At 47.6% G+C, this 12,844-nt stretch overlaps 2 protein-coding genes across 2 annotated transcripts in view; one reads left to right on the forward strand and one right to left on the reverse strand.

Moving 5' to 3' along the window:
* The first annotated feature begins 2,522 nt into the window (after window positions 1-2,522).
* On the forward strand, window positions 2,523-11,976 carry LOC113409606 (zinc finger protein 276-like). The gene is made up of 11 exons (XM_029914245.1): window positions 2,523-2,565; window positions 2,985-3,294; window positions 3,600-3,646; window positions 4,403-4,897; window positions 6,142-6,220; window positions 7,516-7,596; window positions 8,066-8,176; window positions 8,254-8,329; window positions 8,906-9,023; window positions 9,366-9,465; window positions 11,522-11,976. Exons 1-11 carry the CDS (start codon window positions 2,523-2,525, stop codon window positions 11,805-11,807), a joined length of 1,746 nt encoding a protein of 581 aa, XP_029770105.1. The 3' UTR covers window positions 11,808-11,976.
* Window positions 11,977-12,220: 244 nt separating this feature from the next.
* Window positions 12,221-12,844, reverse strand: part of FANCA (FA complementation group A) — a 56,680-nt gene continuing 56,056 nt past the window's right edge. Inside the window, exon 43 of the mRNA XM_026663729.1 lies at window positions 12,221-12,579. Within this exon, the coding sequence (XP_026519514.1) occupies window positions 12,472-12,579 (108 nt within the window). The 3' untranslated portion in view covers window positions 12,221-12,471. The remainder of the gene's footprint in view (window positions 12,580-12,844) is intronic.

A 12,844-nucleotide genomic window follows, 5' to 3' on the forward strand; every position in this document is an offset into this window, starting at 1 on the left:
GAGCCCGGCCCTACGGGCGAGGGATGCTTTGGGGCAGGAGTGGCTTCTCCGAGCCCGGGCTGCCGGCTGACAATCCTCCGTCCCCGAAATCACCTGCACAACCCACACTAAAATGGCAGGGTGGGCCTCGGCTCCCGGAGCTAGGGCCAGCTGGCCTCGGACCAGGGATAGAGTTGGCCGGGCCCGGGAAAGGCACAGAAGGGGGGGCCCTTGATCTTGACCACCAGTGGGAGTCCCTGGCTGTGGGGGCAGCAAACCAGCTCGTGGGGCCTTGGAGGCTGCCAGAGTCCAGGGCTGCTGGGCCAGCATCCTGTAGCCCAGGAAATGCGGTTTCTGCTAGCAGGGGTGATGGGGAGGAGCTGCGAGTAACTATAAATCCAGCCCCAAACAAGTACAGAAAGTGGCAGGAAACCAGTCATTTGTCAATTCTCCTCACAAGAGAAGTGCTTGGATTTCAGCTTGTAGGGGTGGTGTCCCCAGAGCCGGTTTTGTTGAATAGAGGGGGGAGGGATAGCTCAGTGGTTTGAGCATTGGCCTGCTACACGTGGGGTTGTGAGTTCAGTCCTTGAGGGGGCCATTTAGGGAATTGGGGTAAATCTGTCTGGGGATTGGTCCTGCTTTGCGCAGGGGGTTGGACTAGATGACTTCCTGAGGTCCCTTCCAACCCTGATATTTTAGCTTCTTGTCTGGGGGACTACTGTGAGCAGCTCTGCTTCTGACACAAGCACCCAGTGTGCCTGTCTGAGAAGATGTTTGGAGGTGTTTATCCGCTGGCAGGGTGACACTCCATAGTAAAAGAAGAGAGAAAAATGGGGAAAACATCAATGAAAGTTCCAGATTGTGGGATTTGAAATCTGCTGAAAAAAGCAGAGTTAGGAAGTCGTCTGTTCAAATGAAATGTAGAGTCTGCAGTAAGTCAAGGCCACTTATTTGTGTGATAGAATAAAATGAGCAGGTTGGGGGCACAGATGGTCTAAACCTTTCAGCATTTAAAGATGCCCCCCCCCGCTATACCATAGCTATGAAAGGTTTCTACGGGCAGCTCCATGAATGAGGATACACATTAGAAGTGTTATCATTGCCCTGCTTCCAGGCATGAGCTGGTCATCGCTACAGTCAGGCAGTACAATCTCTCCTTGACAGCGCATTGTGCTAAGGGTGTGGAAGAGAGGGAGGGTTGTTCTGAAGTACCAGAGTACTGGACACCCTCGACCAGTGGCTCTCAAACGTTTGTACTGGTGACCCCTTTCACACAGCAAGCCTCTGTGTGCGACCCCCTTATAAGTTAAAAACACTTTTTAATATATTTAACACCATTATAAATGATGGAGGCAAAAATGGGTTTGGGATGGAGGCTGACAGCTTGCGACTCCCTGAGGGGTCCTGCCCCCCCGTTTGAGAACCCCTGCCCTAGACCATTGGCCTTTGAGAATGCACTGATTCTGTATTATTTGTATATATTTGTGTGAGTTGAGGGTTGTACCTGAAACAGCTACATTGTTTGTTTGAAGGGGAAACTTTTTTTTTGAAAGCAGTTAGTTACACATGAAGTCAAGTTGCAACATTTGTAATATAACTAGTGATAAAACCCTATCAAAGCCCAAAAAGCCATCGGTAGTGTCTGAGCTTTCTCCTGCCTGTAAAAAAACTCCAAATTGAGCAGGGAGGGCTTTTACTACCACGTGCCGCTCCTCATCTGCAGAGAATTGTGCAGGTCAAGGCAGTCCGCTCTTCAGTGCAGACATGAGTGAGGGGAATGGCCTAGGGTACTGCTTTGATTCCCTGGTATCAGAAGGGAGTGCAGCTCCCATGTACACCCTTCTAGTGTCCATTGGTACATACTGCCCTCCGGGGTGCAAAACCCCAGAGCCTGTGAAAGGACTGTGCACTCAGATGAGCATGGTGGGGGCGTCAGAGGCAGGAGAAGCCGTAGTGCAAGGATGGGGTAGAGAGGCCAAGGTTAGGGCTGACCAGTTGGGGAAGGTCCATGGGCTTTCCTGATGCAGCCTGTGGTTCTGGCTGGATGACATCTCTGTTGCATTGACATAAACCCAGTTTTAAATGCCGTTAATACTGTTCTGCTAGGGCCTGACTGATTGTTGAGTGCTTGGTTTCTGGGCACATTGGGTGCTGCGCATTATGAAGTTGTAAGATTTGAAATGTTGTGCTGGCTTCTCAGAGGCATGTGCCTTAGGGTCAGCAGACAGAAATCTCTTGTGTGTTCCCTCGCTGGGTCAGTCTGTGATCTGTAAAAAGTAACAGAGGGTCCTGTGGCACCTTTAAGACTAACAGAAGTATTGGGAGCATAAGCTTTCGTGGGTAAGAACCTCACTTCTTCAGATGCAAGTGATCTGTATTCAGCTGGGGTAGAAGTGAATACAGCGGTACTGTAGTCACCCACCCCCTGCTGCCAGTTAGTAACTGTCACTTTGGGTAAGGGCAGAACTGAAATCCTCTTTACAGGGTAGTTCAGCAGGAGTGCAGTGGGCTGCCATGGGAGGGTTGGAGAGCCACACTCCGGCATGGTGCTGGGCTGGCAGGCTGTTCAGTCCTTGGGCGGGCGTGGTGTGTTACTTTGAAGTAATCGCTTGTGGGTTGATGAACTCTAGAGGGAGAGGTTTGTGTCCCCTCATGCTGCTTAATCCCATTTCACTGGTGCCCTTGCTTTTCCTGAGCACAGGTTTACACAGCAGCGGTTGCTGACTTCTCAAATGCAGCTGTTTCCTTAACTCCTCAGGCATGCCTCGCACATGATTACCTTGATCTTGGGCTGGAGTGAAGGAGTGCCCTGGTTGCCCTGCACCCAAGCCTCTTTTAAGGCAATGCGCTGCCTTAGAGTGAAGTCATTGTGTAACATTTGTAGTGTGGTAACTCATAAGGGCCACAACCATGTCTGGCCCGTTGTGCTAGGTGCTGTACAAACACACGACAGTCCCTGTACATTTGTAAGAACTGACTTATTTTCATCCTTCCTTCTTACTTAGGAATTGGTAGAGCCCTGAGCGTAGGATATTGCCGACTCTGCCATGGGAAGTTTTCCTCCCGGAGCTTGCGGAATGCTTTTGGGAAGGTTCCTGTAACGGGGGAGAACTCGGAGAAGCAGCGACGTGTGGATCAAGTGTTTTTCACAGATTTCCAGCGACTGGTCGGAGTAGCAGTCCGACAAGATCCTGCTCTCCCGCAATATGTCTGCAAGAAATGCCATGCCCAGTTTTACAAGTGTCGCAGCGTCCTCAAGACGTTTATTCAGAGGGTGAATGCATCTCCCACAGGCCATATAAAGTCAAAAGGAAAGTATGTGTTGAGTTTTTTTATTCATGTTCATTTTTCAAGTCATAAATTTCTGTACATTTGTATATGTTAGTTTACTTGTGGAATTTCCGGGTACTGAACTCCCAGGACAGGATGTATTTTTAGCAGCTGTAAACAGCTAATGACTGAATCTGTTTTCTCTGTAGACAGCATGTGCTCGTTTATCTGTTACTGCCACGTTTAGATACATTAGTTTTGTTACTGCCCTGTCTCTAGCTGCTACCGCGTTCCTGGTTTTCTGTCTTCCTGGAAGAGATTCTTCATGTGCTGCTTTGTTTTGTGTGTAGGAACAGTGATGTGCAGCCACAGGCAGATGCAGAAGCCCCCTGTTTGGGTAAGTGCAGTACAGAATTATTGGGAACTATTTTTTGTTTGTTCTGTGATACTGTCAAAGGAGGGTTTGGGGTTTTCGACTGGACACTCAGACGAGACGCCACTAACTTGAAATCTGGTCATTTAAAGAAGTTCCCTTCAGTTTGTTCCTTTAGTGCATTTGACAGTTGTGTGTCTAGTCAGTGTCACTGCTTCATGGTCCTTTGTACTTCCTGTGTCATGCATTAGACGAGGACATCAGACTTGTGCACTGCTCTGGGATCTCGCCTGTTCGCTCTCCTAGCAGGTTCCACACAAGGGGGTTTTCCAGTAGTGGCATCAGCTGCAGAGGCAGCAGGGCATTCAGAGAGGGGAAGGGGGCTAGGACTGAGTATATCTGGTCACGTTTTTGGGCCTGCCCAAAAGTCCCTCAGACCCAGCAGAGAAGCAGAAAACAGCTTTGTAGTATTCCCGATTTATCAGGTTATTTTTTAAAACCAGATCATTAAAAAATTCCAGTAGATGCATTCTTTTAAAAAGTACTTTTGGGTCCTCTGCCTGCCCGAGCTCCCCCATCAACTCTGGATGTTTTACAGCCACTCGTTTCAGGTGTTTTTAAATGGTTCAGCTTAGCTGTTGGGCATGGCATAAAGAGCCAGATAGATAGCAAAACAACCCATCACCATGCTATGTAAGTGGGGATAAGCACCGGTCGACAGTCTGGGACTGCCAAAGCAGCTAACTGCTTGCATGCTCTTCTTTCCCGTTTGAACAGTAGACTTGATCACATCCAGCCCCCAGTGCCTGCATAATTTGGTTACGTGGACCCACAACCATGCGGGGAACTGCCAGTCTGTGCCAAGCCTGCAGAGTGTGTTATCTTCCGAGTACTGTGGGATAATTCGAGCCGTGTGGGGCTGTGGAAACGGGCATGACTATGTTATGGATACAGATTCTGATTGCAGCACGGTGCTTGTCGATAATGCCTTGTCTGTTACATGGGAATGGAACAAGAGCACAGCACAGCGTCTGACTGACAACGGGGCAAGTGCAGACAATGCTGGGGCTGCCTCTGCGCCCAGGCCCCAGCTTGCTCCAGCAAGGACAGTCACTTGCGAGCAGCCAGTAAACAAAGGGACCACATCGGAGCCACTCGGAGCTGAGAATCAGTTGCCACAGAGCAGGAATTCATCTCATTCACAAGAGGACAGTCCAGTCTCTTTACAGGAGAAAAGTCTGCCCCAGTCAGCCTCTCCACTGAGCAGTGCCCCAGGTAAGAGTTTTGCCTAAAAAGCGACCTCCAACCGTATGGGGAAAGGTGAAGGCCCTTTTCCCCAGATTCCGAGGCTGGGTCCATGCAGAACTTTCTGACTGTGCTATCACCTCCGGGATGGGTGGTTTTCCAGGATGGCATAGACAGCAATCAAAAGCACCTAAACCTCAGTCCAGGTTGATGTTAGAAACTGAGCATTGCAGAAAGGAAGCGTATTTAAAAATAAACCGTGGAAGCTGCGCTCTGAGCACAGGGCTGGGGCCCAGAAGCATGTGGAGTCAAATCGTGGCTTTGCCACGCACTTGCTCTGTGGCCTTGAGCAAGTCACTTTGCCTCTTTGTGCCCAAGTTTCCCAGTCTGTTGATGGGGATGAGACTGCTTCCGCCCCAGTGGAGATTCAAGATGAAAAGTGCCGAGTGAGTGAAATGGGCCGTGGTGGGGAGGACTGCTCCTCTGCACTCTGGGAGCTCTCGGTGTGTTTCCATGTGGCGTGTGCTGACATTTCAGAGAACCGTTTGTGCAGGGGGTTGTACAATTCAGTGCAGTTGTTAGCTCTTCACTCCTGGGCTACACTACCACAGTTTCCCTTATTGTTAATACAAGGTGAGTCCCTGAGCTGCTGGGTGGATGGCCTTGCCTCCTCCCTCTCCAGCACCATAGCAGGTGTGTGAGGAACCAGGGAGAGCCTGGTCACTGCCCTCAGACATTCACGGGAAACTTTCCAGCATGATTCCAGCAGTGGACCAGTAAGTACTTAGAGAGCTGCTTCCATTCACCCTGTAGGCCTGATTTGGCACCTTCATCTCTTGTCCCTTCTCAAGGTGACGTGTGTGACACCACTGGGGATTATCTCCTGACTTTAAACAGGTGGGCTTGGGTGACTCCACCTTGTTTTCTGGATCATGCATCTGAAAAAGGCGTGAGCGAGACTTCCTGGTGCTGACAAGAGGAAACGTAATTGAAAGCTACTTAGTCTCAGATATATTACAACCACAAATCAGAAACTGGTATGGGTCAGAATCAAGAGTGTTTACATGGGCATTGGGGCAAAACCGATCCATAACAGTTCCTGGAGTATAGGAGGTGAAGGCCACAGGTCTTGTGAAGCCCTGCAGTCACATATGTGGTTAACCCATCCTCAAAGAGAGTGTATGTAGCCAGTTGCTGTGAGTGAATTCTCCGTTTGCGGGCTTCTTTTAGCTGCTTTTTGTTTGTAATATGCAGTGTTCTCCTTTATTTCCTAGGACAGTTGAGTGGGAAGCAGGTTCTGTCTTCAACGTCGGATGAGCGGGTAAAAGACGAGTTCAGTGACCTTTCTGAGGGGTGAGAGAAGAGTGGGTTTAAAATAGCCTAAATGTTCTTTGCAAGCATGAAAATGATCAGCCGAGGGAAATCTAATTCTCCAGTGTGACCTGGTCATGGGAGACCCCTTCTTCCCTTGGACCCAGCATCTAACACAGACTGGTTTCTTTGTAGTGATCTTGATAAAAGTTCACTGAGCTGACACCCCGTATTCCTTTTTCCTAATTGTGCCCCATTTTTCTTTAAATGGCATTTGGAATCCCTGATAGATGTTTTAGCAGCTTCTGAAAAAGTTTCCCAGCAGAGCTGCCCTGTGTCTTTCAAGGACCCGGTTTGGTATTGCCCAGCTCTGTGCTGGGTCTGGTGAGATGGTTGCCAGCACTGCAGGCCCATATAGCTTCTATTCTGTCTCATAGTTCATTCTCATTTCCATCTTCTGAGAGTCTGGATTCCAGAATAGTCATCGGTGTGGATATCTAAAGGAGAATCCATCTTGGTTGTCAGATATCGCACTGCACTTAGCGAAATCTTGTCTTTACTTACAAAAGGAGCATGTTTGATGGGAACTTGCCGAGTGGCAGTAAATGACACTTAGAGCCTATCAATTTTTGCAATCATCATAACCCCTCGTAACAGTGGAAGAAAATTAGGCCAAAATTCCCAAAAGAGGGTGTCTAAAGTGAAGCACCTAAATAAGTGACCATATAGCATAGTTGTTCTGGGTCAAAAGTACTAGCCTGCCTTTTGCAAGTGTAATTAAAAAATGTAGCTAGGAGCCTGAAAAATGTTACACAGAAGATGCCGGAATGTTGTTGTCTCCTTCTTGACCCCGGAATTGTTTGTTTCTAGAACTAGGATAAAAAGCCCAAGCCTATTGGCTGCTGTTAGGAGAATGTGGAATGAGCTGCAGCGTAATTAACTTTGTGTCAGAACAATTGTATTATGTTCTTGCTCTGCAAAATTGCCTGTCCTATTGCAGAGGTTGGTTGTGACAATTCCACTCTTACAACTTCCAGTAAATCTCTCTAACTGCATGGCCAGACTTTTTTCTCATTACAATACTCAGTTTATTCTTGCTGAGCTGTAATCTCCAAAGAAGTCGATTCTGCAGTTTCAAGTGTTCCTTGGGGTGTGTTTTTTTTCTTGCTTTAAGAGATGATGTGGGAAGAGACTGTTTTGCACCTCAGTTGCCATGACTTTTTGTGCAGGAGATTGAAGAACAAATATTGATGACTGCTAAAGAAACCAGCAAATTGGAGTGTAAGTGCTGAGGTTTCATCCAAACCATGTATTATAAAGTTTCTTCTCTTTCTCAGAGACTTCTTGAGTGAAGATGAGAATGATAAGAGAACCATGCAATCTTCAGATGACTCCTTTGAGCCTTATCCAGAAAAGAAGTAAGGGGCTTTTTTTTTTACTTTGCTTTTTTAACACAACTTGGTTCTTTATCCACAGCATAGGTATAGCGCAGGCATTAGCATCAGCGTCCCCTGACCCACTTCTTTGGGTTTTCTGGGATGGGGGAGGCCGACCCAGGGAAGAAGGGTTTGTTTGCTCTCACATGACCCAGAACTCAAGCTCTCCACATCTCCCTCACTCCCTTCCTAACCTATTGGCACCTAGAGACGTGATTTACGGTGCCTCAGTAGAATGGTTCACTGAGCTGCACAGCAGGTGAATGTGATCTATCAGGGACTGCATTCCTCCTCCTCCCGCACTCCCATGTGCAGAGAGCACCTGTGTGTCTCCAGACCTTCGCTGAGCTAGTTGGGCCATCTCAGGTGAAATTAGACTTGAATTCAATACAAATGAAATATCAAACAAACATTCTCATTCATCTCTTTACATTGTTGTTCCTTGCCGTAGGGGGTCCAACAAAAAGAGTGAAAATAAAGAAGCGAAGAAGGCCGAAGAGCCCAAAATAAGAAAGAAGCCAGGACCCAAGCCAGGCTGGAAAAAAAAGATCAAATGTGAAAGGTAACTGAACTGAGCAAGGAGGCGTGAGACTCTCTGAGATTAGCACAATCTCACTGGAGTAATTCTCTGCTTTTCAGGGAGGAGCTGCCTACCATCTACAAGTGTCCTTACCAGGGGTGCACAGCTGTATACAGAGGGGCCGATGGCATGAAGGTAAGTTAAGAATTAACACGTGACTTGTTATTTCCAGTGTAGGTGCTGTGAGCTATTAAAGGGGACGAGTCACCTTTCATGCGAGTAGAGAATTAAGAATGGTATCTGGGCATTCCTTTCCCTTCTCTTGAAGGACAGGGATGGGTCAAAGTGAACAGTTCAGCTGCGTGACCCGTGTAGTGTCTGAGGTCTTTGTTCCATTCCAAGTGGAAAGAGGAACTGGTCTCTTTCCGACTCATGCTGTGCTTCGTCTTCTGTCCTGAGATTCAGCCATTGCCTTGCTGGGGAGCCCTTTTGGAAACGCTGCAGGCTAATGGGCTGCTTGGTGCCTAATGTTGGTGGAGAGAAGGTTTAACAATGTTTTATTAAAGTCTTACAGAAGGACGGACTTGCAGGCTTGGATGCAAGCTTGAGTCATTTCACACAGTGAACTAGATGTGATGTGTAGGCCTGCACTGCTGGCTTTTTCCCTTGAGTCTTCTGGCTTGTGCTATGTAAGCTATTGATTAGGAGTGTGAACTAACTTCTGACCCCTAGTAGGGTAAAGAGACTCCTGTCTCCAATCTTTATTTTTAGAAACACATAAAGGAGCATCATGAAGAAGTGCGGGAGAGGCCTTGTCCCCACCCTGGCTGCAACAAGGTGTTCATGATCGATCGGTACCTACAGCGCCATGTGAAACTCATTCATACAGGTACTTCCTGCTGACAGTGGCTGCTCACAACCGAAGGGAGGGTGTTATGCAAGAACAAGATGACTTCACTGTGCCAAGACTTTGGGTTGGGTATGAAACTGCCCTATCACTGTGGTATTTGCTTAAGGAACCCCCTTCCCCCTGTTTGTTTGGTACTGATAGGCCTCCAGGCCATGCCATCTTTTGGGAGGATTTGAGCTACTTCCCACATCAGGTGCTAGTGAAGGAACTTCATGGTTTAGCTTAAATTGCTTCTGGTAAGCAGGGGCTTCTGTGTATCAATGAGGTGTTAAGATGTCAACAGTGCCAATGACTCCTTCACCATCTCTGTTCTCCCTGCAGAGGTACGGAATTATATCTGTGATGAATGTGGGCAGACCTTCAAACAACGCAAACACCTCTCAGTCCATCAGATGCGCCATTCAGGAGCAAAGCCCCTCCAGTAAGTGCACTTTAGCCTTATGCACATCATAGTGATGTAATAAAGTAAATGAATAGACAGGGTCACCGGTTAGACCCCCTTTAAAATATGCATCTGTATGATTTCCTTCCACTAGTCAGAGTGGCAAAGAATTGGTGTGTATAGTTAAAGGTTTAGAAAAAGGCCCCATCCAAGAGTCTCGCTGTAAGATGTTGGCGTTTTCATCAGAAAATCCAGATTGGAAGCTGAAGAGGCAGGGTAAGAAATTCATTTAAAGACACACTTCTCTGAAGTCAGGTTCAGAAAAGTTCAAATAAACTGGGGCCTGCTGTACTGGAAGAAGTCATGTGGTGTCTGGAAACCAGACCTGCTGCCTATGCTAGGAAGTGTAGGGATTTCTCGGTCCTTGTAGCTAGCAGCAGGGAGGTGATGTAACTAAGGGAGACATTTCCTAGTTGTACATTTGGTTTGTGACTAATCATGATCCTGACCAATTGGGAGTCTCCCTTTACTGGTCAAACTAGCTAGACTTATCTGTTTCCAGGACTCCTTTTAGCTCCACCCCAGCAGGGCCGGCTCTGGCTTTTTCGCTGCCCCAGGCGAAAAAGCTTCCGGCCGGCCGCCCCCCCCCCGCGGGGGCGAGGGCCCGGGGGGCAGGGCAGCGAGCCCCAGCTGGGGCTCGGCTCTCCCCCCCCCCGGCGGCCCGAGCGCCGGGGGCCCCGCTCCTCAGCGGCCAGAGCGCAGGGCGGCGAGCCCCAGCAGGGCTCGCCCCGGCGGCCGGGGGGAGGGGGCGCGGAGGACGGCGAGCCCGGCTGTGGCCCCACTCTCCCCGGCGGCCGGAGCGCCGCGCCGCCGCCCCCCCCCCCCTCCAGGTGCCGCCCCAAGCACCAGCTTGGGTGCCTGGTGCCTGGAGCCGGCCCTGCACCCCAGTGCGCTCCCTTTGCAGGCTCACTCTCACGCTTTCTAATTTGCGTTGCCTCAGCTCCCAGTAGATGCAGAAACTGGGGAATTAGTAAATAATGAGGACAGGTCATTGATTCAGAGCAATCTGGATTGTTTGGTAAAATGGGTGCAAACAATATGCATTTGAAAATAGATATAAACATATACATCTAGGAACAAATGTAGGCTACACTTCCAGGATAGGGGACTCTATCCTGGGAAGCAGTGACTCTGAAAAAGATTGGTGGGGCGTAGCGGATTATCAGCTGAACATGAGTGCCCACTGTGACCAAAAGAGCTAAATGTGATCCTGGGATGTATAAACAGGGAAATAAATAGAAGTAGAGAGGTTATTTTACCTCTAGTTGGCACTGGTGCAACTGCTGCTGGAATCCTGTACCCAGTTCTGCCATCCACAGTTCAAAAAGCATGTTGATAAATTGGAGAGCCCTGCAAATGAGTAATGGATTAGAAGTGATTGAGTTCTGAGTCAGTCTGTTTAACAAAAAGAAGGTTAAGGGATGACTTGATTATAATCTACACGGGGAACAAATATTTAGTAATGGGCTCTTCAATCTCGCAGAGAAAGGTACAACTTCTAGCCATTGTCAGACATTCAGACTGGAAATAAGGTGTACGTTCTTAACAGTGAGGGTATTTAGCCATTGGAACACTTTACCCAGGGTTGTGGTGGATTCTCCATTACTGGCACTTTTTAAATCAAGGGTGGATGTTTTTCTAAAAGATATTGTAGGAATTATGGGGAAGTTCTGTGTCCTGTGTTATATCACTATGGTCCCTTCTGGCCTTAATCTATGAACGAGAGGCCTTCAGTAGCTTAGCATTTCTTGTACTGCGCTGCTCCAGTATCTTCCCTGTCCCATGCACAAGAGATGTTCCATTGAAGTGCTGAAATCGTATTAGCTGTCACCAATCTTATTCTTCATATTCCTAAACCCATTTACCCAGATAATTGCTGTGCAGGAACAGAAGATTTTTTTAATACAATCTCTTGAGTTGAAGCCTTTTTGTTCAGTGAGCGTTACCCTAGTTTCTTACTAGTGATGAACTACTGACAGCCTTACCTGTAGCTGGGGCCACTGTAGTGTTGTTCTAATTGTGTTTTGCTTTCCAGATGTGAAATCTGTGGTTTCCAATGCAGGCAGCGAGCGTCTCTCAAATATCACATGACCAAACACAAAGCTGAGACCGAGCTGGAGTTTGCCTGTGACCAGTGTGGAAAGCGTTTTGAAAAGGCCCATAACCTTAATGTCCACATGTCCATGGTGCACCCTCTGACCCAGACTCAGGACAAAGCCAAGCCACTGGAGCCTGAGCAGATTCTCATGTTGAATCCTTCAGGGACTGTGGAAAGCCAGGCTGTAAAACCAGAACAGACTGCACAACAGGAGCCTACTTGAAGGTCTGCTGGAGGGGTGTACTGATCCAGCCTTGTATAAACCATTCAGCAGTGGGGATTTTTAATATACATTTTAATAGATTCTCAACAAAAAACCCACCTCAGTGCAAATAGCTTCAGCTTGCTCAGAGAGAAAAAAAAAAAAAAAAAAAGCTTTTACTGTGCTGTGATTCTCCATGCTTAGATCAAATTCAGCGATGTTGTACTAAACAGTCTCCATCAAATGTAAAGGAACTGGATGTTCTACACTCCCCCACGTGGTGATAGAAACCAAGTTGTACCACATCAGTGAAGTAGTTGCATAAACTGCAGGCATGTATGTAGTTCCTATTCAGATGGGTCTACAGTTATATGGGACAGTGGAGTGACATAAAACTAGGCTTTTGTTTTTAATTACAATTCCCCAAGCAAGTCTAAAGTGAAAAATTTAACCTACTTTTTATTATTAACAAGAGCTTCAAGGTTTTGCTTGTAATAAATTATTTACAAAGTAATTTGAATCAAGTAGTCCTGGTTACAAAGATGGAGAACAGCTGAAAGTTTTTCCTGTCAATCCATTTTTTTGGATTCCACAAAAAATATCTTAAACACTTTCTGCAGCTGCAGAGTTAGACACATCTTTCTCTGCTGTCCTTGCCTGGGCTACAGTTCTCCACCAGCATCACTCAGAAGAGGACTGGTTCATCATAGAAATCCTCAGCTACAGTGGGCTTCCAGGAATGGAAGAGGGCAGCTTTCACCTCTGGGTCAAACTCTTCACAGGGATCCAGTAACTGGGAGGAAAAAGAAAGCAACTGGTATTAGAGGCCAATTACTGCTTCTTCAAAGCAAGCTAAGATCAGCACCAGCTCAGCCTGTCTGTTTATAGTAAAGTTCCCAAAACATGCCTCAGCTGGAGAAGAGACAGCATGGTTTGGGGTCAGGCAACAGCCAACTCCACACAAACAGTGGCTCTGTACTACCAGAAAAGTACTATGAAAGGGGCATTTAAATGCTGTATGGTTTGGGGACAGTGCTAGTTCATGATTAGTCTTGCAA

This window comes from Terrapene carolina, unplaced genomic scaffold (assembly GCF_002925995.2).
Source record: "Terrapene carolina triunguis isolate 2854851 unplaced genomic scaffold, T_m_triunguis-2.0 Scaffold33911, whole genome shotgun sequence".
Classification (NCBI taxonomy): Eukaryota; Metazoa; Chordata; order Testudines; family Emydidae; genus Terrapene; species Terrapene triunguis.

Coding starts and splice junctions, on each gene's coding strand:
- LOC113409606 (XM_029914245.1), top strand. CDS start 2,523: ATGGTGCTGGGCTGGCAGGCTGTTCAGTCCTTGGGCGGGCGTG. Junction 2,566..2,984: donor TCAGTCCTTGGGCGGGCGTG/GTGTGTTACTTT, acceptor CTTCTTACTTAG/GAATTGGTAGAGCCCTGAGC. Junction 3,647..4,402: donor TGCAGAAGCCCCCTGTTTGG/GTAAGTGCAGTA, acceptor TTTGAACAGTAG/ACTTGATCACATCCAGCCCC.